Consider the following 25123-nt stretch of genomic DNA (forward strand, 5'->3'; position numbering starts at 1 on the left):
ACATGATCAAAAGGAAAGTAGCTGATTAGCAAAGGGATACTTAATCCAACTTTGTCCAAGTTGGGTGTACATGGAGATGCCCACAAAGAAGGCCTGTATTTGAATAAAATTCATTGCTATAGGAGAGGGCAACTCCATGTCTGCTTTGGAAGACCCATGCCATTAGCAACACACAGATAATGTGATTAGAGAAATGCAGTGTCCCTGTGCGTTCTGCTCATAGATGATGTAATGGTTCTAGGGGTTGCTCGTGCATAAGCTGGTGTCAACACCTGGCTGGGTTGCCTGAGTGAACCTTTTCTGTCCGGACAGCCACTCACCCGTGGCTGTCTCAAACACTGGCAGAATCCGTCAGTGGGCGTTTCTTAAACTTTTTCCAGCAAAGAAGCTCTTTGACGCATAGTCTCCTCCTACTCTCCCTGCGCGGAAGCCTTCTGCGCAAGGAGGGCGTAGGCAGCGGAGGACCCTTACTCTCCCCGCTGGTCCCCGGCAAGGAGTCATGGGACCGCCTCGCCGATTCCCCCATCTGCCCCCCTTCTCCACTGGTGCTACGCTGATTCTCTTCCCCAGAAGCTGGGCTGCCTCTCCCCATCCCGGGACACTCTCTGGAATCCCTCTGGAACTTGCTCTCTCCCTCCGGCACTGATGGCAGTTCCCTGACATCCACCTCCTCCTCAGGACCCCCACCCCCACCCCTGGCGCGATTTTCCGATACAACCTCCTCTCTCTCAGCCGACGATGCGGGGAATCCCCTGAAGGAGCTGTCATCATCTTCTGAGGATTCAAAACCAGCCTCCCATCCGCTCGGATCTCTTCCCTCTGGTTGAACCTCCCAATCTGATTCTTCTCCCTCGGACACCTCCTCTCCCTCCTCTTCGGAGGCAGGAAAACCCACAAAGTCCCCTTCGTCATCTGTGGGTCCAAATTCTTCCTCCCAGAATCTAGCTAATGGTTTGGGCTTATCTGGGAACAAACTGTGGAATTCTTCCACCAGATACCCGTCAGTGATTGATTCAGCAGGGACCCATGTGTTTTCCGACCTAGGTTCCCCCTCCCAGGCTACCAAGTACTCTACCTGGCGACCTCGCCACCTTGAATCGAGTATTTCCGTGGCTTCGTTATAGTGTTCCCTCTCTTCTACTCGTGGGTGGGTGGTAACCCCTCCCTCCCGTCCCGGGAATTCCCGCCCCTCCGTGTAAGGTGAAAGTAGGGACCTATGGAACACCGGATGTATCTTCATGCTGTCAGGCAACTTGAGTTTAAATGCCACTGGGTTAACCTGCTGTATTACCTCAAAAGGCCCCAGCCGCCTCGGCTGCAACTTCTTGCACCCTCCCTTTAGGGGCAACCCTTGGGATGACAACCACACCCGGTCTCCCACCCGTATGGCCTCCCCCTCCCGACGGTGCCTGTCCGCCTGCCTCTTGTAAACTTCCTTGGCCCGCTCCAAGTTCAACCGGAGTTGCTGGTGTAAGGCCTCCATTTCCTCCACAAATTGCTCAGCTGCAGGTACACTCCATCCTTCCTCCCCCCGCCCCGGGAAGGCCCTGGGGTGACACCCGTAATTGGCCATGAAAGGGCTCATTCCCGTGGACACGTATTCAGCGTTATTGTACGCAAATTCAGCCAAAGCTAATTTCTCTACCCAGTCGTTCTGTCTCTCGCTGACATAACAGCGTAGGTATTGCTGGAGTATACCGTTCGCTCTTTCGGCTTGTCCATTGGTTTCTGGATGCCTTGCCGTCGAGAACCTCACGTCAACCTGTAGCAAGCTCGTGAGCTTCCTCCAGAACCGGGAAGTAAATTGTTTCCCGCGATCCGAGATTACCCTCAAAGGATCCCCATGCAGTCTAAAAATGTGATCCACAAAAAGCCTGGCTGTCTCCTCTGCCATTGCTGCATGCGAGCAAGCTACGAAATGGCACATTTTAGTCAGTAGATTGACTACTACCATGACCGCTGTCTTTCCCCTTGACTTGGGCAGATCTGTCATAAAATCAATGGACACCACCTCCCAGGGCTTTCCCGGGTTCTAGTAACCCCGCGGGGGCAGCCCTTTCCCCCTTAGCCCTCTGGCATCGGTCGCACCCTCGTACATATTCTTGTACGTCTTCCCTCACCTTTGGCCACCAGAACTGTCTGGTGACAAGTAGCATGGTCTTGTGCTGTCCAAAGTGCCCAGCTGTTGGGTTGTCGTGGAGTTGTCTAAGTACCTTCCCCCTCAAAGTCTCCCCCGGTACATACAGCGCCCCCTTATAGTACAGTCGCCCTTCCTTTTCCTCAAACCCTCCATTGTCTTCCTTACCGTCCCGGAGTTCCCTGATTTTTGTCTGAGCGAACTCATCGTCTCTGGTGAGCCCTGCCAGTTCTCGTTTCCCAACCAATGCTCCCCCACACACCCACCGGTCCTCGGGGAACATGTGCTTGGTCTCTGGTGGTCCCTCTCCTTCCATATACTCCGGTTTCCAGGAGAGAGCATCTGCCCTTACGTTTTCCTCTCCCGGCACGTATCGGATCTCGAAGGAAAACTTGGCAAACTCCTGGGACCATCTGATCTGTCTCTGGTTGAGCACTCGCACGGTCTGCCAGAATTCCAAGTTCTTGTGGTCAGTTCGGACCTGGATCTTGTGCCGTGCCCCTATCAATAGATGTCTCCATTGCCGAAATGCCGCATAGATCGCAAGCAGTTCACTGTGTAGTTTTGCTCTGACTTGCTCAGCTTCCTTGAGAAAAAGGCACACAGCCTCCAGTTCTGCTTGGCCCCGGGCTGCAAAAGGACCGCTCCAATGGTGTGATCGGACGCGTCCGTCTCCAGTCTCATGGGCTTCTCTGGATCCACGTGCAGGAGCTGCTCTTCCAAGGCAAACACCTTCTTCAGTCTTTCAAAGGATTGCTGCGCACCCTCTGTCCACATGAACTTCTTTTTGCTACTAAGAAAATCCGTTATGGGCGCTGTCAAGTGAGCGAAGTTCTTTATAAACTTCCTGTAGAAGTTGCTGAAGCCTAGGAACCTCTTCAAATCCTTTCTGTTTTTGGGGGCTTTCCATTCCAGCACTTGCCCGGGTCCATAGCTAGTCCTTTGTCTGACAACCTGTACCCCAGGAACTCGACCTCCCTGGCATGGAATTGGCATTTTTCCAGCTTGACCCACAACTGATGCTTCTTCAATCTCTGTAGCACCTCCCTGACGTCTCTGACGTGTTGCTGTTCATTGTCCGAATAGATTAAGACGTCATCCAAAAAGGCTATGCAGTTCTTGTACAGCAGGGGCCCCAACACATGGTGCATGAAGGCTTGAAAGCAGGCGGACCCCGATTGTAATCCAAATGGCATGACTAAGTACTCAAAAGTCCCCAGGGGGGTGAACATGGTCGTTTTCCATTCGTCCCCCTCCCTTATCCTAATCAGATTGTATGCTCCCCTGAGGTCTAGCTTGGTAAAAATCTTCCCCTGCCTCACATGTGTCAAAATATCGTCAATCCTGGGCATTGGGAAAGTCACGGGTTCTGACACCAGGTTTAGGGCCCGGTAATCCACGACTAATCTGGGCTGATTAGTCTCTTTTTTGTCCACAAAGAACACCGGACTGCCCCCCACTGCCTTTGATTCCCTTATGAAACCTCTCTTCAGGTTCTTGTCAATAAACTGCCGCAACTCCTGCATCTCCCGGTCAGACATGGCATACAGCTTACCCACCGGTAACTGAGCCCCTGGAAGCAGGTTGATTTGGCAGTCAAAGGGCCTGTGGGGGGGCAGTCTATCTGCCTCCCTCTCGCTGAAGACCTCCTTCAAATCAGCATATTGTGGTGCCAACCCAGCCACCCTGGCCACAGTCATTCTTGGTTCCTTCCCTCCCAGACAGTGTTCTAAGCAGTAAGCTGACCCAAAGGTGACCGACCGCTGATGCCATGACACCACTGGGTCATGTATTGCCAGCCAGCTCATTCCCAGTATTATTGGGGGTCCTGCCAGCGTGGCCACGTGAAAGGCAATGGTTTCCGTGTGCCTGGAGACCCTTATTCGCATTGGCGGTGTCTGGTGTGTCACTTCCCCTCCCAGGAGTTCCCTGCCATCGATGGTGGTCACCTGCAAGGGAAAATCTAGTGGTAACAGGTGGAGTTGGTGCTCCAGAGCGAAGTCTCTGCTGAAGAAATTACACGAGCTGCCAGAATCTAGCAGTCCCTCCACTTTGACGGGGTGCCCATTTGGGAGTTCTAGCACCACCTCTATGGCTATAGCTGCCTTGGGGGGTCAGGCTGGGGCACCTCTATTGGTCGCTGGCCTGGCTGCTGCCCCTGTTGGTTGGCAGCCAGGCGTTGTCATTTCCCTGCACCGGCCCTTCCTCCCCCTTCTCGTCGTGTCCTGCAGCCCCCATCATGCCTTGCCAGGCTTTTCGTTGAGGGCAGACCTTTGCAAAATGTCCCAGTCGCTGACAGAGGAAACACTTCTTGGTAGTTTTCCACTCCTTCCCCTCCCTTTTCCGACCTTCACCAGCGTTTGAAACTTCGCGCGCACACGCGCGCTCCATCAATTTCCATCGGCTCTGCCGCCTGGGAAGGCTCCCTCGGCATCTCCGGAATGCGGTTGTCATGGAAATGTTCTGCCCTTATCTCCCGCTTCTCCTGAGCCCGCGCTTCCTGGCGTACACCGATCGCAAGCACAGTCTTTGTGAGTTCATCCATTGACCGCGGGCGGGGCGCTCGGGACAACTCGTCTTTCACTTCAGAGGACAAACCCGCTTCAAACAACATTTGCATTGGTTCAGAGTCCAGATCCCATCCGAGCTTGTGGACTAACATCGCAAAACACGACCAGTAGTTTCTGACAGACAGGCCCCCCTGCTTGCACCCCATCAGCTCCCGCCGTGTCATGCTTTGCTCAACCTCGCTGGAGAACATTGCGTCCATTCCCTGGTAGAATTTCTTAAGATCCTTCAATGCATCATTCTGCGTCGGCATTAGGGGCCTGATCCATTCGTGCGCCCCATCCTGCAGATGTCCCACAATGTAAGCCACCCTCTCCCCGTCATCCGCAAAGTCATTTTTCTGCAATTCCAAAGCGTACTGAATTTCCGTTCGGAAAGCATTGTAGTCTTGGGGCTTTCCACCAAACTTGTGTACCAGCCCCGGGACCTTCCTCCCTATCGGGGTGGCTCTGACCTGTGCATCCTGAGCCCGTCTCTCCTCCAGCCGCGCAGACAGGGTAGCTACATGCGCCTCCAGGTCTTGGTTCCTCTTGACCAGACCTCACACCGTGGCTTCTTGCTCTGTCTCTCCGGCCGGCCCTGTTTGGCTCATCGTGCTGCCTCTCCGGGGCTGCGCACAAGCAACGTCAGGGACTGACGGATTGCTGTAATGGTTCTAGGGGTTGCTCGTGCGTAAGCCGGTGCCAACACCTGGCTGGGTTGTCTGAGTGAACCTTTTCTGTCCGGACAGCCACTCACCCGTGGCTGTCTCAATCGCTGGCAGAATCCGTCAGTGGGCGTTTCTTAAACTTTTTCCAGCAAAGAAGCTCTTTGACGCCTAGTCTCCTCCTACTCTCCCTGCGCGGAAGCCTTCTGCGCAAGGAGGGCGTAGGCAGCGGAGGACCCTTACTCTCCCCGCTGGTCCCCGGCAAGGAGTCATGGGACCGTCTCGCCGATTCCCCCATCTGCCCCCCTTCTCCACTGGTGCTACGCTGATTCTCTTCCCCAGGAGCTGGGCTGCCTCTCCCCATCCCGGGACGCTCTCTGGAATCCCTCTGGAGCTTGCTCTCTCCCTCCGGCACTGATGGCAGTTCCCTGACAGATGAGGAAGAGGAAACTTGGTTGTGTATGAATTGGAGCTCCATATGTGCAGCTTTTGTTGTTTTCCAAATTATTCCCTATAGGATGGAGCTCCTATTACCAAAAGACTGTTTCTTCCTCCTTTGTGAAAGAAAGACTAAAAGAGGAAGGCAGCACTAATCTTCAAACCAACAAATAATTAGGAAATTATAAAAAGGAGATAGAAAAAAATGTTTCATGTTTTTGGAGAAGCACACTATACTATACCCTACATAACTGCTGCTCTGGAACTTTTACATGGAAGTTAATCCCCATCAGTAGGCCTTATTTCTTCTCATGCTAGTAATAGATGGGTGGGGTATAAATAATGCTATTATTATTATTATTATTATTATTATTATTATTAGTGTGGGAGGGTTAAGTGATCTTATGCTGCAAACTCAGTTGACAATATCTGTTGGCATACAGTATTAAGAGTTTAGGAGAGCACAAACTTTCCTTCCTTTCTTGTCAACCACGGCAAACTGATGGATGACTATAAAGTTACTGTGAATTCTTTTTAAGTCTCTAATAGCACAAGTACAATAAAATAAACTTAACAAGCTCTCTGTTCAGAGGCTTTTTCTATCTAACGTTGCATATCTTTTGCTTCTTCTAACACAAGGAGCAAATGGTAAGTAGGGCCACTCAAGCTACTTGAGTATGTTTCCTCTGATAATCAGAAGCATGTTTTACACTTTTTATTACACATTTTTCTGGCTGACTGGTACTTAACTGCACCATGTTTTACGTTTTTGTAAGCTCTCTTCCTTGCTGTACTTATAAAGAGAAATGGCCCTGATTAACTGGCTAAGATAATCAAATGTCTGGCTCACTTCATTTTAATGCAAGCATCACTTGGGTATCTTCAACAGAAATGCCTGTTTCTATCCATTATAGCGTCACCTGCTGTACTAAGGGCACATTCCAGCTCCATATTAGTTAATACTGTATCTATGTTTCACACATTAACCACACTATACTTCTAAGCACAGCACTGGTAAAAGATAATAGCAGCATAGGAAATAGAATCATATAGAATCATAGAACTGAAGAGTTGAAAGGGATCCTGAGGATCATCTAGTCCAACCGCTTACAACACAGGAATCCCAACTAGATTGTACATGACAGATGGCCATCCAACCTCTGCTTAAAAGTCTCCAAGGAAGGAGAGTCCACTACCTCTCCTGGGAGTCTGTTCCACTATTGAACAGCTCTTATTGCCTGAAAGTTATTCCTGATGTTCTAGGAAGGAGCAACCTGCCTGCTCCTTTGTCACCTTCAGCTGTGGTGACCTGGAATTTATTTTAAACCATGTTGTGCTTTCATGGACAAGTTGTCTGCAAAGCCACAAGTGAATGGCAAAGATCTTGATCCAGATATTATGGGCTATTTGTAACAGACACACACATACACATACACACACACACACACACACACACACACACTTCATTTAAGTGCTGAGCTACACATTTAGTTTGGCCCTGAGTTGTATAGATTATAGGTTCTAACATGAAACCCTAAAAAGAAAAGGGTGGTGGGAAGCAAATGGAAGAGCTGGCTGCAGCAATTTTTTAAAACAATATTATGTTAAGTGCAAAAGCATTAAATTTGTATAAATGCTCTACCATTTTCATATCCACCCTTCTGGCGCTGATTAGTCCAATTGAAGAGATATATAGTTGAACTACACTGTTTGTAATTTTTAATCTAGAAACATCAAAACACTTAATTCTTAGAAATCACTGAATATTCTGCTTGATTTCACTGTGTAATATAGGCAGTGTCCTTATGCAAATCTTATAAAAATAAGCAGCTGAGAGACTAGGCTTTGTGTGTGAGAGAGAAAACTAGTTACTTTTTTAAAGCATACACTTGAGAGCTGAAATATAGCAGAGCTACACTCATCATTGCCCTTCATAAGCCAGATCACATTCTTGCTAGGAAGTTCCACCTTTGATAGCACAGGTGTTAACAGCTTTGGTCTAAACCACTGTGCCTAGGGCTTGCCGATCAGAAGGTCAGCGGTTTGAATCCCTATGACGGGGTGAGCTCCCGTTGCTTGGTCCCTGCTCCTGCCAACCTAGCAGTTTGAAAGCATGTCAAAGTGCAAGTAGATAAATAGGTACCACTCTGGGGGGAGCTCTGGTTCGCCAGAAGCGGCTTAGTCATGCTGGCCACATGACCCGGAAGCTGTCTGAGAACAAACGCTGGCTCCCTCGGCCTATAGAGCGAGATGAGGTCTGCAACCCCAAAGTCGCTTGTGACTGGACTTAATAGTCAGGGGTCCCTTTACCTTTTTACAGTGTGAAGACCCCAAACAGAAAGCAAAAGTGAGTGGAGGAATTGGACATTTCTCCTGTGGAAAGTTTCACAAACTGTTACATGAGATGCCCATTCATTTCCCCCTTTCCATATTATTAAACTGGAAGTATTATTTGCTCTTATTTGCTTTTTCCGTGTTTCAAAACTCTGTAATAATTTCCATTCTAAAAAACAACAACAAAGTTTTATTCTGATACCTTGTATGCAACATTGGGTGGGGGGACAGCAGGGGAGCCAACAGAAAAGAATGAAGTAATGAAATGTGATTCCAACGTTTGTTTGCTATTACGTGATATATTTTTGTGTTTGTATATTGCAAACTGTCCTGTGATCCTCGAATGAAGGGCAGTATAGAAATTTAATTAATAATAATAATGATGATGATGATGATGATGATGATGACAACAACGCCACCTTTCAAAGTTGGTGCACAGGGACAGGATGAGATGAAAATCTGGACCACTGGGCCAAAAAAGATTTGCTACCCCTAGATTATAAGAATGCATGCCAAATGTGGTTAACACATGACTTAGCAGATGCCGAACTACAATTCCCACCATCCCTGACATTTGGTCATGTTGGCTGGGGCTGCTGGGCATTGTAGTCCAACAGCATCTAGCAGGGCTAATGTAGCTGCAGGCCTTTTACACACCTTCTGAATCAATGTACAGCAGACACTCAGATACCTGTGACTGGATTTCCCATTGCTTTAAATCTGAGTACTGTACTGGCCCGAATATAAGCCACACTTCTTCTTCCAAATTCCGACTGTGAAAAGTTAAAGTGCGGCTAATATTTGCGACCTTACAAAAAGCCCGATATCACTGCTGAAACAGGCAAACTGTTAGCCCTCCCTTAACTCTTTAACTCTTGCTGGAGCCCTGGCGAACAGGGCTGGTGGGTGGCTGGTGGGCAGCCGCTGGTGCCACTGCCTCACACTTCCCACTGTGCACCTCCACTGTCATTTGGGGGGGTGCCCGCCCAGTGCTTGGAACGGCGGGCAGTGGGACAGCGAGTGCCAGCGGGAGCTGCTGCGCCACTGCCACCATGCGATCTCCCTCTGCCTGCCCCGCCAGTGTTAATAGAGCGGGGGCGGGCCTGCCTGGTGTGGTGTGAAGCGAACTGCGCCCCCCCTGCAGAATGTCTCTTTATGCTCAGCCAGCCCCACCGCTGTTAGGGAGTGTATAGGGTGCTCACCCTGCAAGGAGGGGCAGCCAGTGGTGGGTTGTGGGTGCCTGGGTGGGCCGCCACTGCCCTATGCAAACCTCCCCCAGCTGCACCGTGTAGGGCTGGCGCTCTGGGGGAGTGTCAGGGCGCCTTTGGCAGCCCCCATCATTTCCCAGTGCACTGTGCTGGTCCTCTAGGGCTGCAATTTTTTGCTTGGACCATGTGGTCGCCGCCATGTATTGTCTTTTTTCCTTTCCCCCCTCTTGAATTTTAAAGGTATGGCTTATATTCAGGTGCGGCTTATATTTGGGCCAGTATGTAAGTAAGAGCATTGGGTGGGAAGCTGATGAAGAACATAGTACTGGAGGAGTGAGTTTAACCCCTTTCCTGGACACCATTTCCCCAGTGAAAACCACCCTTTCATTGTTTACTGACCCGTAGAGCAAGCAAGCAAGCAAACATATGTGTTCAAATGAACCATTTAACAAGGTTGCCATTTGTGTGAAGACGAGGATCTGCTTGCATGCAACGCTCCAACAGACCTTCTTAGGTTTGCAGGGAAGCCTCATCTCACAAGCCATAGCTTTGGGATTCAGCTCATAGAGAAAGTCAATGATCTCTATCCAGATCCAGCCCAATCAAAACTCAACCATGCACAGTCCCGCTTTGGCCTATTGTTCTCCTTTTAGATGATGTTACATCCAGCCAAAGTCCGCCCGGCTCCTGCCTGGCCCCTGGAAGCATCTCATTCTTCAAGTAAGGCCAATAGTCTCTCAAAGAAACTGGTCTGAATATAGAATCACAGAATCATAGACGTTGGGAGGGACCCCGAGGGTCATCTAATCCAACCCCCTCCAATGCAGGAATCTCAACTAAAGTACACATGACAAATAGCTATCCAACCTCTGCTTAAAAACTTTCAAGGAAGAACAGTCCACCACCTCCTAAGGGAGTCTGTTGCACTGTCAAACACTCTTACTATCAGAAAATTATTCCTGGTGTTTTGTCAGAATCTTCTTTCTTGTAACTTAAATCTGTTCATTTGGGGTCTAGCCTCTGGAGCATGTGGAGCATCCACCCTCCATGTGACAGCAATAGGATTCACTTATTGTTTGGGGATGTGCAAATTAGGTAGGTTTGCATTAAATTTTAAACCAAACAGAATTTTCACCTCATCCTTCTTCATCTCAGTAAGACTTAGGCTGGATCTACACAGACCTTTTAAACGTTGTTAGAACGATATTAGATATAGCGCTCTAAAACGTCACAGGGCATACTGGTAAATAAAAAATCTTCCTACCTTGTTTTGTCAGTAACAACACAGCTTCCCTATTTCAGGATCCTCTGTAGCACCCTCTGCATTATTAATGTGTCGGTTAAGTTATGAAAATCCTTCCTTAATCCTTCCTTAACATTATAAACCATGAGTGTAGATCTGCCCTTAGTCTCAATCATGATTCAATTTAGCTGAACCGGAGCCTGTGTGTGTGTGTGTGTGTGTGTGTGTGTGTGTGTGTGTGAGAGAGAGAGAGAGAGAGAGAGAGAGAGAGATGCTACCTAAGCTAAATGCATGATTTAAATTTCAGATATGAATGTGAAATATCCTTATTTTTAATCTTGGCCAAATCCAAATACACAGTCCTACTGAAGTATAAAATTGAGTGCATATGATCAGCATCACTTTCTTCTGCTGTTACACTGATTTGCAATGGATACAATCCAAAACAAAGTTAAGCATGCTTAGTTCTGTATTGCATTGTGGCCAACCGAGTCAAGACTCTAACCCCAAATTCAAAGCAATACTATGTTGTGATACTGCAAATATGTAAATCCTTCAGGCAGCCTCTGTAAGCAGAGGCCTGTGAGCTGAGAAACTGGAACTAATCAGGTCAGACACTTCTCCTAATGCCTATATAATAATACATACAGTGTTAGCATTTTTTCCTCTCCATTTCTTAGTCTCTGAATTTCCTCCTGCCAAATCCTTTCCATGCCTTGCTAAGCAACATATTAATTCCAGCTGGTCCATTAAAATCATTAAGTGGAAATTATTGTTACTTTTTAGAATGAGAACTATAAACACACACACATCCCTCTCTGCATAATCCGAGAATATTGTAGACCTCAGTTGATTTCACTTTATATAACCCATTAATAGCACACAGCAGCATCAAAAGCAACAGATTGTAAGATTACTCTAGCATTGTGTTCACTCCCCAACAGTTACAGAGGCACAAAAAGAAAGGGCCAGTTCTCATAAAACCATTAGTAATTTCATCAATATTCCTTGCCTGTGATACTCACAGGGAGGGAAATAGGCTCAGTCCATACAAAACATGGCTATCAAATGATCGCAGAATGCCTACATAACATCCATGCAGATATGTCCCCAGACTCAAAAATAAAGCTTACATCTTAATGTCCAAAGGCACAAGCGCTGCCTGGATGGTGTCAGATCAACCTTTTCAAACCCAGCATCCACTTTCAGCTTTAAACTGTAACCCACTTTCTCTCCTTTTTTAGTTTCAGTCTCCCTTGTCTTTCTCCTTCTCTCACATGTTTGCCTCTCTGTCTTTGTTTTTTTTAAAAGACAACCTAAAGCAACAAATAGAAAAGAAAATGAAGATGGTGCCACAGGTGCTAGCTGCATTAGGCTATGCTTTGTGGTACTTAGGTGTCCCAACCAAATCCCCCCCCTCAGGTCAGGTATGTTTTCATAATTTGGAGGTAACCCATGGCACACTTGGCAAAAGCCCAACCACACCTCATCTAGATGCTTCTTGGGGCACATTGAGTGAAGCTGAGCTACACTGACAGAGCCTGAATGAAATGTCCTTGTGGATCAATGGCATAAGAAATGGGTCCTCAGACCACAGAAAATCAATTGGAGTGGTATAATATAAAGCAGGGCTGTCCAACTTTTCATACCAAGAGGGCTGCAAAAGTACTTTGACATGGAACCTGGGGCCACAGATTGAATTAAAATTTCTTGTTGTGCGTGGGGCAGGGGAGTGAGGCCAAAATTTGATGCCTCCCCCCCCCCAGCCCTCATGTTGCCTTCCCAAACCTGGGTAAGCAAGGCACTGGGCTTTGGAAAGGAGGGCCCTAGAGCTCTTCCACCTTCTTCCCAAAGGTGTGAAAGTGTTAACTAGGCTTTTGGAGGGAGATGGTAGGGCTTTAGGACCCCATTGGAGCCCTCAGGCCTCCTTCCCAAAGTCCAGGGTCCCACTTAGGCTTTGGGGAGGCAGTGAGAGGCTGCAGAGGGGGTGACATCAAATGTTGCCAAGGGCTGCCAAAAAGGCCTTGAGGGCTGCATGTGGCTCTTGGGTCATGTGTTGAACTGCCTTGGTACAAAGAGACACGAAGAGAAAGCTGGAAGGCATAAAAACAAGGGAAGGATGGCAGGGCATGAGGATAGGAGAGAGTGAAGAAGAAACAGAAAATGGGTGGAGCGGAGCAAGTCTGCCTCTGAGGATACCCTAAGGAAACTTTAATAGTGTCAGTGAAATTCTGCATCCTGATTTTTTTACTGGCAATTTACTCTTCCAAGCGGGCTTGCATTTATTTTCCATTTTATTCTTTCTATAAAGGAAATTTAGCTTTGGGCAGCACAGTCCAGGTTTTTATTTTTTTACTAAACAAACTCTATATGTATACAAAGTTTGAGAAGAATAGTCTCCAAAGCAGGTTCTACAGAAGGAAAAGGAAAGTTGCAGTAAAAGTCACTAGCAACAATATACATTTTATCAATTTGATTCTAGAAAAGCCTTCATCATTCTCCCGGAATAAAGATGTGATAAATATGTTAATGGAAGATTTTGATGATTGAGTTTGTAAAACTACAAAGCCAGAAAGAAATTACTATTTGCTTTTCTAAATTAAAAAAAAATCAAATCAAATCATGAATAGGAAGGTGGGGAAAAAGCTAGCTAAAGATGATCAGAGAGACATAGCACTTAAACTCTCTCAGACTGGAGGCAGAAGATTTTAGAACACTGAAGGTGGTATGATACAGAGATCAGCTGCCACATAATTCCAAGGAATTTGAGAGCTTTATGTTATGTCAGACTAACCACAGGTTGTTGCTGTAGTGAATGTGGCCTGTCTCTTTCATAACCAAGCCTGTGATAGAAAGTCCCTTCCCTAGGCATGCTGGCTTTCATAGCGGAATGAGAATGAGTTGGAACCTTTCCTTATTACATCTATTGAAGTTATCCACACTCCAAACCCACAGTTGCAATATCCAAACCTGGCCAAAGTTAGTGAAAACTAGCCAACTTCAAAATAAAGGGTTCAGATAAACTGAAACAAAATGGAAGCGTCTGGTATCTTCATAGCAACGCCAGAAGAGAAGACGCAAGGAGCAGCAGACACAAGAGCTAGGGTTAGTAAGGTGCCTTGTAAACAATGGTTTCGCATAATGTATGCATGAGGCCACTGTTGCTTTGAGTGTATGAAGTCTTTCAGGTATGTGCTCAATGTACTCAGTCTCCAACCTCACTGTGACCAGTAATACAGCTGTGATCACATCTTGTTTGGGTATCTTGGCATTTATATTCACAGGTTCTGGGCAGTGTTACCCCCTTCTTCTCATGGTTAATAAAGCCCTTCTACTTTGAACCACCAAAATGGCTTTTCTCACCAGCCATAGTTGAAACGAATGGTGCAGAGCTTTTTCTTTTCAAAAGATTTCATTATACAAAACATAACATACACACAAAAGGTGTGACACTATCTATGTATGTTCTCTCCCCCCGCCCCTGGTCCATCATCATGTCACAACCCAGCACAGATTATTTTCTGACACAACAAATAAGTCATAAAGATTTCTCTTTTTACCTGAAAGGAAGCAAGATAACACATCTTTCCCCTTTGCTCTTTGCTGTTATACTTACTTGTACTAGTTCAGTCATTTTCCCCTGTTGAATGCACAATTCCTTTCCAGTACTAGGACACATATATTCCTCTTTGTTTTAAATACCTCCCTTGTGCATTTCTGACAGGCAGAGTCTTTTATCCAAAAGGTGGGCTGTAGTGGAGTCTTTTATATCTAGTTTTAAAGGAACATCCAAACTACAATTTATACATCTGTACAATCCCCTGCTGTTTCAAAGAGGATCTTCTGACTTCTGTGCCAGGCAGTATTTCACTGCTTGAAAAGAGGCCTTGGGATTTTCCTATAAGCTAGCAAGGCGATAATTTTCATGCCATTTGGAAGTCATATAGTTCCCTGATATCTGCAGTCTGAAAATAGAGGCAATGTGCCATCAAATCTACACAATTAACAGGCACAGCGTTTTTTTAGCAGTGGATCCTGAAAAGTCTACAACAATATAGTTACATGCTCCAGACTTCCCCAACTTCCAGTGGCAGTGCTAATTTGGGTATCCTTTAGAGGAGAGAGCACTGGAGACTTAACAGTGTTCTTGTAATGTTTTGTTTCTTTACTAATATGCAAGCAGAGCATAGGTGGAGGTGAATTGACAGCATGCATATTCCTGCCAGGCAGCAGGGCCACTGTCCCACATCAGATCAGCAGAGAGAGATACTCGCTCCTCCAAAGCCAGGTGCCTTCAGCTCTCACCCTCTCCACCCCCCCACCCAGTCTCATGGGCTCTGTTCCCAAACGCCTGCTTCTACACGCACATATAGCTCAGGAGGAAAGTGTGTCAACTGTCAAATTATCTATGTTCAAATTCTGTTAGCCTCTCCCATTCAAAGCACTCAAGAGCGATCCAGCTATTTTGTAACCATTAACTCTCATTGAGGAAACCTTCACCATCCACTCTTGGCTATTAACCTGCAGCACTGTCTGACAAAAGAAATCAGAAAAATAAGCTGGCCAGCAGCAGACATTAGCAATGTTATCAGCCAATAGATACCACAAACAAGGAAGCCATCTGATATAAAAAAACTTTCTCCAAAGTCCATTTTCCATTGCAGTTGGCAGACATTTTCTAATTCCAACTCTTAAACATCCCTTTCTTAGGGCAATATTCTCCATCTATTTTACATTAAGGGTAGCCCATCAGAGCATGTCCCCGATACTAAATATAGCCCAGAAATTGTCATTAAATATTTTTGAAGTTCCCTTTTTCAAATGAAGCAGAGGCATGATGGGCTCTAGCTGCCAGGATGCTGGGTGTAAGAGAATTGCCAGTGTGAAATCAAAGAGCCGAGAGTTTCCTGTAGGGAATTAATAACAGATGTAAAAAAGAGTTGATAACAGAACAAATGTGACTAAAACAGGCTTAAATGAACATTTAGATAATGTTAACTGATGTAGCTGTGAGTCTCGAGACATTTGACAGCCAGGAGTTAATTTGAATAGCTAAATTAAAAGGATGCCCGGAAGGGATACAAGAGTGTACTATTGAAAAATATCAAAAATACTTAGAAGAGAGCTCCTGAGGAAGAAGTAGTAAGTGTACGCTATAACACTTAGGCACAACACTCACTCTATCTACTACAGTTAGTTGTGGAGTTTTGCTTTGGGGTGGGGGTGGGGGAGATTGTCTCCCTATGCCAGTGTCAGAAGAAAGGAGAATTAAATGAGGACTGTGGAAGAACAAGCAGGCCAACCTTTACTTATAACTTAGGGTTGCCATACATCTGGTAAAACCCAGACATGTCCTCTTTTGGGGGGCCAACATGCCCACCCAGCCGGATTTTGATATTTTAAAGGAAATGTCCGGGTTTGGGTTGTTTTGGGGGGCTAGTGGTTTTTGCGGAGCCTGGGCATGTTCAGGAGGGTGCTGTGCCCCAGAAGTGGAGGTGCTGCAGTGGAGGAAGGCTGTCGCAGCAGAGAACAGGTAGGAGCTGGAGTCCCACCTCTGCTTGGGCTGGCAGCGGCTTGGGCTCAGGCTGCTCTGCATGCCGTGGTCATTGCCATCCTGAACCAGAGAAAGAGGTGTGTAGGCACAGTGGCAGCCCCGCACACCTGTGCACCTCTTTTCCCAGCTTGGGCTGCCCTCTTTTTTGTTCTCCAAGACATAGCAACCCTATTATAGCTTTAAAATAAAGGAGTTAGCTTTAAAATAAAGGAGCACTAAAGACTAAGAATAAAGAGATGGATAGGTCAGGTTTATCAAACAGAACCCTTCATTTCATCTCACTCCAAATGTGGGCATAAAAAAAAGGTTGCCTTGTTTATTTTATGGTTCACTGAATTGTCTTCATTGTAGACTATTGTGGAATCGAAGGGCGGCATCTACATTTTTAAATAAATAAATAATAACTGCCGCTCAGTTCCGTTCCATTCTGCAGTTCTCTTTGTAACAGAATAGCAGGGTTGAGCTGTCCGAGCTCCGGACAGCAGCTGAGGTGTGTTGTGCATACACTGTGAAGGACAAATGATGGGCACTAGGGTAGCACCTGGGTACCTGTAGCTTCTCTCATCTGACATCTTTGCTCATTCAAGACTGTTGTTTGCATAAATGATGGGCTTGAGATAACTACCCATTAAAAACATCATTCTGGTTAAATGCTGCTGCTCTGGGTATTCTATTTTTCTTCTTGTTTTCTATATTTAATGTTGTATGTATGGCTTCCCCAGAGAGGTTTGCCTGGCCCCTACAATATTCTCTCTTATTTGCCAGGTGAAGACTTTCCTCTTTCCCCTGGAGCTTTTAATAGCCTTTATTTGAATGAGTGTTAAAGTTTCCCACATGGACTTTGTGTTGTTGTTTATTTGCTACTACTTTACAGTGGTACCTTGGTTTTCGAACATCTCCGTTGACGAGCATTTCAGTTTTTGAATGTCTCCATTGACGAACATTTCGGTTTTCGAACGCCTTAAACCCGGAAGTAAATGTTTCGGTTTTTGAACATGCCTCGGAAGTCAAACATGCCACGCAGCTTCCACTGAGTGCAAGATCCTGAGGCCTAGCTGTTGGCTATTGAGTTTTTGGTTTTCAAACGTTTCAGAACTCGAATGGTCTTCTGGAACGGATTACCTTCAAAAACTGAGGTTTCACTGTATTTGTTTCAAAATACTGTTTTAAAACTTTTTAAAAAATATATATTATTTTGTTGGTAAACATTGCATGATATTTTTGAATTTGACATGCTGTTGGATAGGCAGTATAAAAGTAGAACTTAAATAAATGAAAATTTGTATATATTTTTTTGTTGGGGGGGAATCAGAGATTAATGTGGAAGAAGGATGGAAGGGCCTTATGAATGAATACATTCACATTACATGGCTCAGATATCAATTGATCTGTCCATCCCTTCTCTTCAGCCACTATCACCTGAGGTGAATTCAGAAATATCTTCTATTTTAGGCCATCTGCTCTCACTGTAAAATGTCCCACTTCATCATCTCTAGAAAAATGAGCAGTGGAAAAGAGAGACTGTATTCAAACCTATTAAGAATGGAACCCAGAAATTTGTGACAGAAGAAAATATCAAGGTGTTAAGTTATTGACAAATTATGTGCAAGTGGTATTCTTTTGTAGAGTCATAAGTGAATAACCTTAATTCATCATAGATTTGACATTAATTAACTTCGCTCTCAATCCAAGCACTCATTACAGTTGGATCTGACTTCAGAGGTAGTTGCTTCATTGACTGCTCAGACACAGAGAGGCTGGTTTTAAATGGAGTATCTATGATATGTTTCTGTGAATGTACATATTGAAAGGCCATTCAACTCTGGCTTTCTGGCCCAGAACTGATTAACAGTTTGTGTGACTCTAATTAAAACTGTAAATGCTACATGATTCATAACAAAATAGTAAGAACCATCAACATTAAAAAAAACCCACAACTGGCTTAATGGGAAACAATTTTACTGGATTGGATGATGAGGATTTTTAGCCATACCATTCAAATGTCCCCGATATTAAGTAATCATAGCTGAAAAGAGGGGCATGCACTCCTTAGTCCCTCCTCCTTTTCAAAATAATCCCATAAGCTAACAACCATAAAAATATCACCTGAATATCTTGAGCTATTAACATGCCTTTATCAAGCTCACAACTCTGGGCAGGTCTTGCAAGTTAAGGCATACCCACAATATGATAGTTGTGTTCACAGAAATTTGATAGCAAACCCCATAACAATAGCACAGCAACCATATCATCAGTTCAACTATTTTGGTCTCCATTATCTCATACTTACAGTGTATGTTTAAAGCTAGAAACATTGAAATCCAGGACATGCATGACTGTTTTCCTTTAATATGAAATATAGTGTGGACAATTTGAAATAAAGCACCAGTACATTCAATGTTTTGAATCCTTGTTCCTCCAATCCACTTTCAATGCCCTATTTTGTAGATAACTGCACAATACTGTTACTGTTTTTACTACCATCATCAGATAATAACAGCTGTAGTCATTTCCCCTGGTAGCTTCAACAGGGACACTTGGTATGAACAAACAAAACTCCATGTGCTCCAGCTAGTGGAGTTACACTTCGTCACGTCGTTTGTATGTAAAAATCATGGAGTAATTATTTCAATGGGAGCTTTTTATTAGCATCTTAGTGGCATTGCTTTGTCGCAGACTGGCACTCACATTTTGTTCAGACTTATTTCACATACCAGCTGTGATTTTAGCAGTTTCTATAGACTCATTTAAAGTTAGATTCAGCTCTGTGAAGACAGTTGCCATAAGGCAGAGGCGCCACTTAATTCCCACTTAGCTTCTCAAAATAACTCATAGGGGAATCTTTTCTTTCTTCTGTGTGCAAGTTAAACTCTCGCTTTGGCTAATAGATGTTAGATGTGTGCTTTAAAGTAAGAATAATGCGCCCTTCGCTGCGCAGAGTTGTGACACCTCTGTATAAACCCATTGACAACCCAATCTCTTTTAAGATTAAAAGAGAGGGGGGGGGAGAAAGAAAGATAATATGGCTCTGCTGAATTCTTTGGAACTCTCACAATTCAGGGGGATGATGGAATGGTACTCTGGAAGCCATCACATCTGTTAAGAGAAGACTGCCTTTCAGCTGTTGGTTTGCTACTGTAGTTTTTCTTATAAGGTGGAAAGGGTGATGATGAAAGGATACAAGGGTTTGCAGGGACAGTGGAAAGATGTGAAAAGATCATATAACTACATGGTGATAAGGAATGTTTTTATCTTTTAGGTTCATGTTCATTGAAATTGGGAATACACTTTCCAAACAAATTAGTAGTAAAAACCAGTAGGTGGTGGCATGGTAGAGGCCGTCACTCACCTGACCCCTGGTCAGTTGCATCACTGTTGCTTAATGAGAGGTAGAGGGGGAGGGAGGAGGAGATGGCAAGGTCACTGTGGTGCAAACACACCAGCGGGAGCACCAGATTGGTTCTGCTGGTGTGTTTGCATCTCATCAACCCTACTGCCACCTATATCTCCATGTTCTAGGACCTTTCCTGGTATTTATGTCAAGACTGGTTGTTAATTACCTGGGCCGCCTTCTTTTCCCTATTGGAAGATGGGGACTGCATTTGCCACCTTCAGTCTGCTGGACTTCACTTGTTCTCCGAATTCTCAAAGATTATAGACAGAGGCTCTGAGATTACATCCATAAGCTCCTCTAGTACCCCTGGGTGCAGCTCATCAGGTCCTGGAGATTTGAATTCTTTAAAGTAGCTAGGTGTTCCTTTACCACTTCTATTCCTACTTGGGACTGCAGCTCCCTCTTTGCATCATTTATTCAGTTATCACCAGGATGGGCACTGTTTTCCTTTTGGGTGAAGCAGAGGCAAAGTAGGAGTTGTCACCCAAAAGCATTTCTCTTTCTTCTCCGTGCAGAGAACCTACTACTTAGTTGTTTTTCTCTTCCTTTGAACATAGCTGAAGAAACCTTTATTATTATTTTTAACCTCTCTTGCAAGCCTGAACTGATTCTAAGCTGTGGCCCACCTGAGCTTCTCCCTGCACCTGTTGGCTACTCTTGGCTTCTCTTCCTTTGTGATTTCCCCTTTCTTATACATGCCGTTCTTAAATCTCAGCTCATCTGTAAGTTCCCTATGCAGCCACACAGGTCTCTTTAGATGCCTACCCTGAATGCAGGCAGGCAGAAGGCAACCAAGGAAAGAAGGAATCAAGCATAGGATTGCAGCAAGTTTAGGAAATGACACAGGGAAGGCTAGAATCTGACTATTGAGCAGACAACCCAGACCTATTTAAAACCAGGAGATGCCAGAAGAACCTATGGGCTGTTGATTTGCAGGTTTATTTTAGGGGGTTCACACTGAACCCCAGAAATATAATTTTGCTCCTCTATGACCTCAAGTGTCTCATCACAAATAGCATTCAAGCATGGGCTAGGATACTTCTAATCCAAGTTTTGCTTGTTCCTGACATGGGTTGAGTATGCTCCTAGCACCTGGATTAAGAGTTTATATTGACACTGGGTAGTTACTGACTTGTGGCACAGAAGAGAATTGGATAAATGACTGTTTTGGAGATTTTCTTGATAGGCATTGAAAATGAGATGAAACAGTGTGTTCTGTTTTTTTTAATTGTAATGTAGAAGGTTGCCTATGAACACTGAAGTATGTACTGTATTTCTTGCTTTAGAGAGAAGATGTAAACAAACTTAAATATTAATGAAATTGATGCATGGTTTTTGAAAGCAGCCCCCCCCCCGAATATACAGATACTAAAGCAAATAGATATGTAAGGAGGGGATTTATGGAGCACTCAGCTTCACTGCTGGTAAACATGTTGAATTTCAGAATAATGTCACTGTCAGTGAACTCTTTTGTTGTGTCAAAGCAAACTTTAATTGCTTCATTTACACTCAAGGAAAACATTGCACTCCTGCTACGGTTCTGATTTATCTTTGTTGAAAGACCACATGCAAATCATACCATGGGGTCGAGACAAGCTTCATTTGAATATAAAAGATTAATGTTTTGATTATTGTTTTTCATTGTACACAAGTAAAATGGAAGTACTCCATTCACATTTCTGCAAATTAACCCTGTTAAGCGACTCACCCACCATTTACAATGGCACAAAGCTATATTTTATTCTTACTTTTGTGAATTTTGGGCCTGAATCTACCTATTCAAAATAATTGCGTGATACAGTTATATTGGGACTTTCCATTTTTAAAGGTGGTGGTGGTGGTTGTGATGTCAGAAACTCTGTGTGCTAAGGGTCAAACTGGATGTGACACTAAATGTATCATTAACAACTGTCAGGCTTCTTAGAAATCTAATAGCTTGTTTGTGGACACCCTTCCCAATTTTTATGTGGTCTACAGCACATGGAGAAAGAAAGTTTAAACCTTCCCTCTCCATCTCCATTCCCATGAAAACCTCTCCCTGTGCTACTATTAAGCTTAGAGTTCCCCATGAAGATTCTCCCCATCCTGTGCTTATTATTATTTTTTAAAATTAAAAAGCCTTAGGCCTGGTTCACATATAACATTGTGAACATTATAGCATTAACTATTGCTTGCCTTCTTCCAACAAACTACATGCTGAAGCTATGGTTTGTTGTTGACTTGTGAGCCATGGTTTGTTTTACCTATAGCTTAGTACTACATGTGAACACAGCACCCTTCCTTAACCATATTTATTTCATTTCATTTTATTTAATAGATTTCTATACCACCCTTCATCCAAAGATCACAGGGCAGATTGCAGTACAAAAATACATACCATAGTAACAAACAATAACCCCCATCTCAATTTAAAAGGCCATAAATTGGCTAATTAGCCAAAGGCCTGTGATAAGAAGAATGTCCTTGCCTGGCACCTAAAGATACTTAATGAAGGTGCCAGGTGAGCCTCCTTGGGGTGAGGAACCACATAAAAGGCCGATTCTCATGTTGTCACCTTTTAGATCTCTCATGGAGGGGGCACATGAAGAAGGGCCTCAGTTGATGATTGCAGGGTCCAGGCTGGTTCATACATGTAATATAACCTGCTACCAGAGCATATGCTGCCAGAGCATAAACGACAGAGGTTAGGTTATTCCTGTACAGACAGGAGCGCATCTGGGTCACCAGCCGAAGCTAATGGAAGGCACTCCATGCCACTGAGAACACCTGAGCATCAATTGACAGCAAAGGATCTGGAAGTTTGCCCAAGCTGCATACCTGCTCATTCAGAGCGAGTATAACCCCATCAAGAGCAGGCAACTTCTCATCCATCTGGTCTAGAAAACCAGTCACTATACAGTTCCTTAGTCATATCAGGATCAAGCTTCATTTTATTGGCTCTCATCCAGTCCATCACTGAGGCAAGACAAGGGTTCAGCACAACCACTGCCACATTTGCAATAGAAGTAGAGCTGTACAATATGCTATCAGCATATTGCTGATGATGTAGTCCAGAACTCTGAATGACCCCACTTAGCAGTTTTCTGCAGATGTTAAACAGCATGAGAGATCATATGAAGCCCTGAGGAAACCCATATTGAAGGCTCCACAAGGCTGAAGAGCACTCCCCAAGCATCACCCTCTGGAAATGACCATGCAAGAAGGACCAGAACCACGCCAAAGAAGTCCCACATGTGCATAACTTGGGCAGCTCTAGAAGGATACCATGGCCGATGGTATCGAAAGTCTCACAGAGCTACAGTTTCTGAATGAAGCTCAAAGAAGGAGGGAAATAGAGAGAGAAAATGCTTCTTCGTAACAATACATCAGAAAATGTATCCAGTGCTATTGAGTTGGTTGCGTGTTGTACATTTTATGAAAACGGAATAAAAATATTTTAAAAACTAAATGCTTATTTCGTTTTAAAATATATTAGCAGTTTAAATGGCAACACTGTCACAGAATTGCATAACTGACTAACACAGTTGCCTGCATTCTTGGACTCTCCTTGGATGCACGGATACAGATTCTCCTTTGACTATGGGACTGTCACAATGCTCTCCTGTGCTTCAGAATTCACCACTGAACCACTGGCTGCCAATGATGTATTTGGTGTTATATTTAATGCTGTCTTTGGGAATCTAGCACATCAAAAGCAAGAGTTATGTCCTAGCCTTCCTCCTCATTTTTTCTGAAGTGCAGATTAGCCTTAAATATTAGCCATGGAAATAAATAGAGATTTAGACATAAAAGTGAACAGTCCAAAAACATCAGCCTCTTTCTGTGTCAAAACTAATGGTTAGCTACAGATTGTGAGAATAAGGCTAGGCTAGAGGGAACAAGGAATGAAGGGGTATAGCCTTCTGTTGGATGTTCCACGTAATACTGTAAGTCACCCAGGGTAGATGGGGAAATCCAGCCAGATGAACGGGGTATAAATAAAATAATAATAATAATAATAATAATAATAATAATAATAATAATAATAATAATAGTAACTGGGTTACTGTTTTATGCCCAATATCTAGCTATGGATGTGTAAAAGACACAACATTCTTCTTACCTTTCTAGGTCCTGGTGTACTGCAAGCACTTTGGGTCGGTACAGTGAGAAAATATGCCTTGGACTCTTCAACTTTATGGGTTTTAGGAGGTCGGGGAGGTGGGTTTGTGGCTTGATTTCCATATTTTCTCATCATGTAATACTGTTCTTCCGTAATCTCTTCCACAATAGACTTTGTTGGGAAACACACAATATCTTCTGCATGTTTGCTCAGCAACTGGAAAGACATATTTAAACGATGCACAGGAGCTTCCCAGATTTCTGTGGGGTTGCTGAAAGTGCTGATTAACAAGTACGAATCTGTTATTTTTTCTTCAAGCTGCAGACATGGTATACCAGCCAAAATATCCTCTTGGATGGAAAGATCCCTTAAGGATACTTTGACTTTAAATGGAAGACGGAAATATTTGCAAAGCTCCAGAAGTTCATACTGTTTCTTATCATGGACAAGTTCAACAAAGCCCCCTTCCATGCACATTGGAAGAAGTATACTCTTGTGGGTTTCGTTTGGTGATAGAATTTGTTCACAGGCCAAAGCATTCTCTACTTTCTTCTTCCCCGGATCAACAACTTCACTTAGTTGGCACTCTGGAATTAAAAATTGGTTTCCAATAGAAACGGAAGACAGCCCTTCATAAGGTGACTCAAAAGCTTTGGTAGCTACAACATGAAGCTTCTCCTTCACACTCCTTGCTATTTCTAGGTCATAGGCAGTTGGAAACTCCCGTGGTCTTCTTTTGAACTTCCCTTTATAGCTGGTAGGAATTAAAAAGTGCCTTTTATAGGAATCACCTTTGATCTCAGATGCTAAGATTCGTGTTGCCTGGCACTTTTTGTAAATGACTATTTCTCTACCAGGACACAAAATATTATACGATTGCTTATTTCTGACAGAGCCTTCAATTACTGCAACAACGATAGGAAATTCATTGCACGTCCTTTCCAAAATATCTTCCATGGACAATGGCTGAAGGAAACTGTGAATATTGTAACAGTCAGTGACGTCTTTGACTTCAACATCTAAATCTGAAAGGAAGTAAACAGTCTCTTTTTGAACTGAAAAGAGAAAAAAAATTGGGTTAACTGATATTGTTGTGCAAAGGTCTACTATGTAAAAATACGAATTTCTTCTACATATGCGTTAGTAGTTTCAGGAGGCTCTCAGGAGTATTAACTGTATAATCCCTTTAATGATTTCAGCTCAAAACTTATGAGAATGCTATCATTTTGCAACACTGGTTTCAGGAGTAAGATGTGTGCTTCCTGGAGGAAGGGCTCAAGAGCAAGGTGTGCTTGAGTCAAAATGGAGGGAGAAACAGCAACATCCCTGGAGCAGTTCCAAGTTGATGCTCCAGCAGAACCAGTGACAGATGGAGTAGTAGAACCAGTGGTTCAATGAAAAGAAGCAATTGCAAGCAGAGTACATGACAGGCCTCCTTAAATTTGGAGAGAAAAATGTGACTCCATGAGAGGTGAGAGCCATGCCTGATGAGATGCTAC

The 25123-nt window shown here is 44.4% G+C and overlaps 1 protein-coding gene and 1 long non-coding RNA gene across 3 annotated transcripts in view; one reads left to right on the top strand and one right to left on the bottom strand.

Annotated features, from left to right (window-relative positions):
- The window catches only part of THEMIS (thymocyte selection associated), a 68694-nt gene that overhangs the window by 20539 nt on the left and 23032 nt on the right, over positions 1 to 25123 (bottom strand). The window contains exon 4 of the mRNA XM_083607703.1: positions 23625 to 24679. Coding sequence (XP_083463829.1) covers positions 23625 to 24679 — 1055 coding nt within the window. The remainder of the gene's footprint in view (positions 1 to 23624; positions 24680 to 25123) is intronic.
- The window catches only part of LOC310760018, a 43967-nt gene that overhangs the window by 5136 nt on the left and 13708 nt on the right, over positions 1 to 25123 (top strand). The gene's annotated exons all lie outside the window — the stretch shown is intronic.

The sequence above is a fragment of the Podarcis filfolensis genome (assembly GCF_964270895.1).
Source record: "Podarcis filfolensis genome assembly, chromosome: 3".
NCBI lineage: Eukaryota > Metazoa > Chordata > Lepidosauria > Squamata > Lacertidae > Podarcis > Podarcis filfolensis.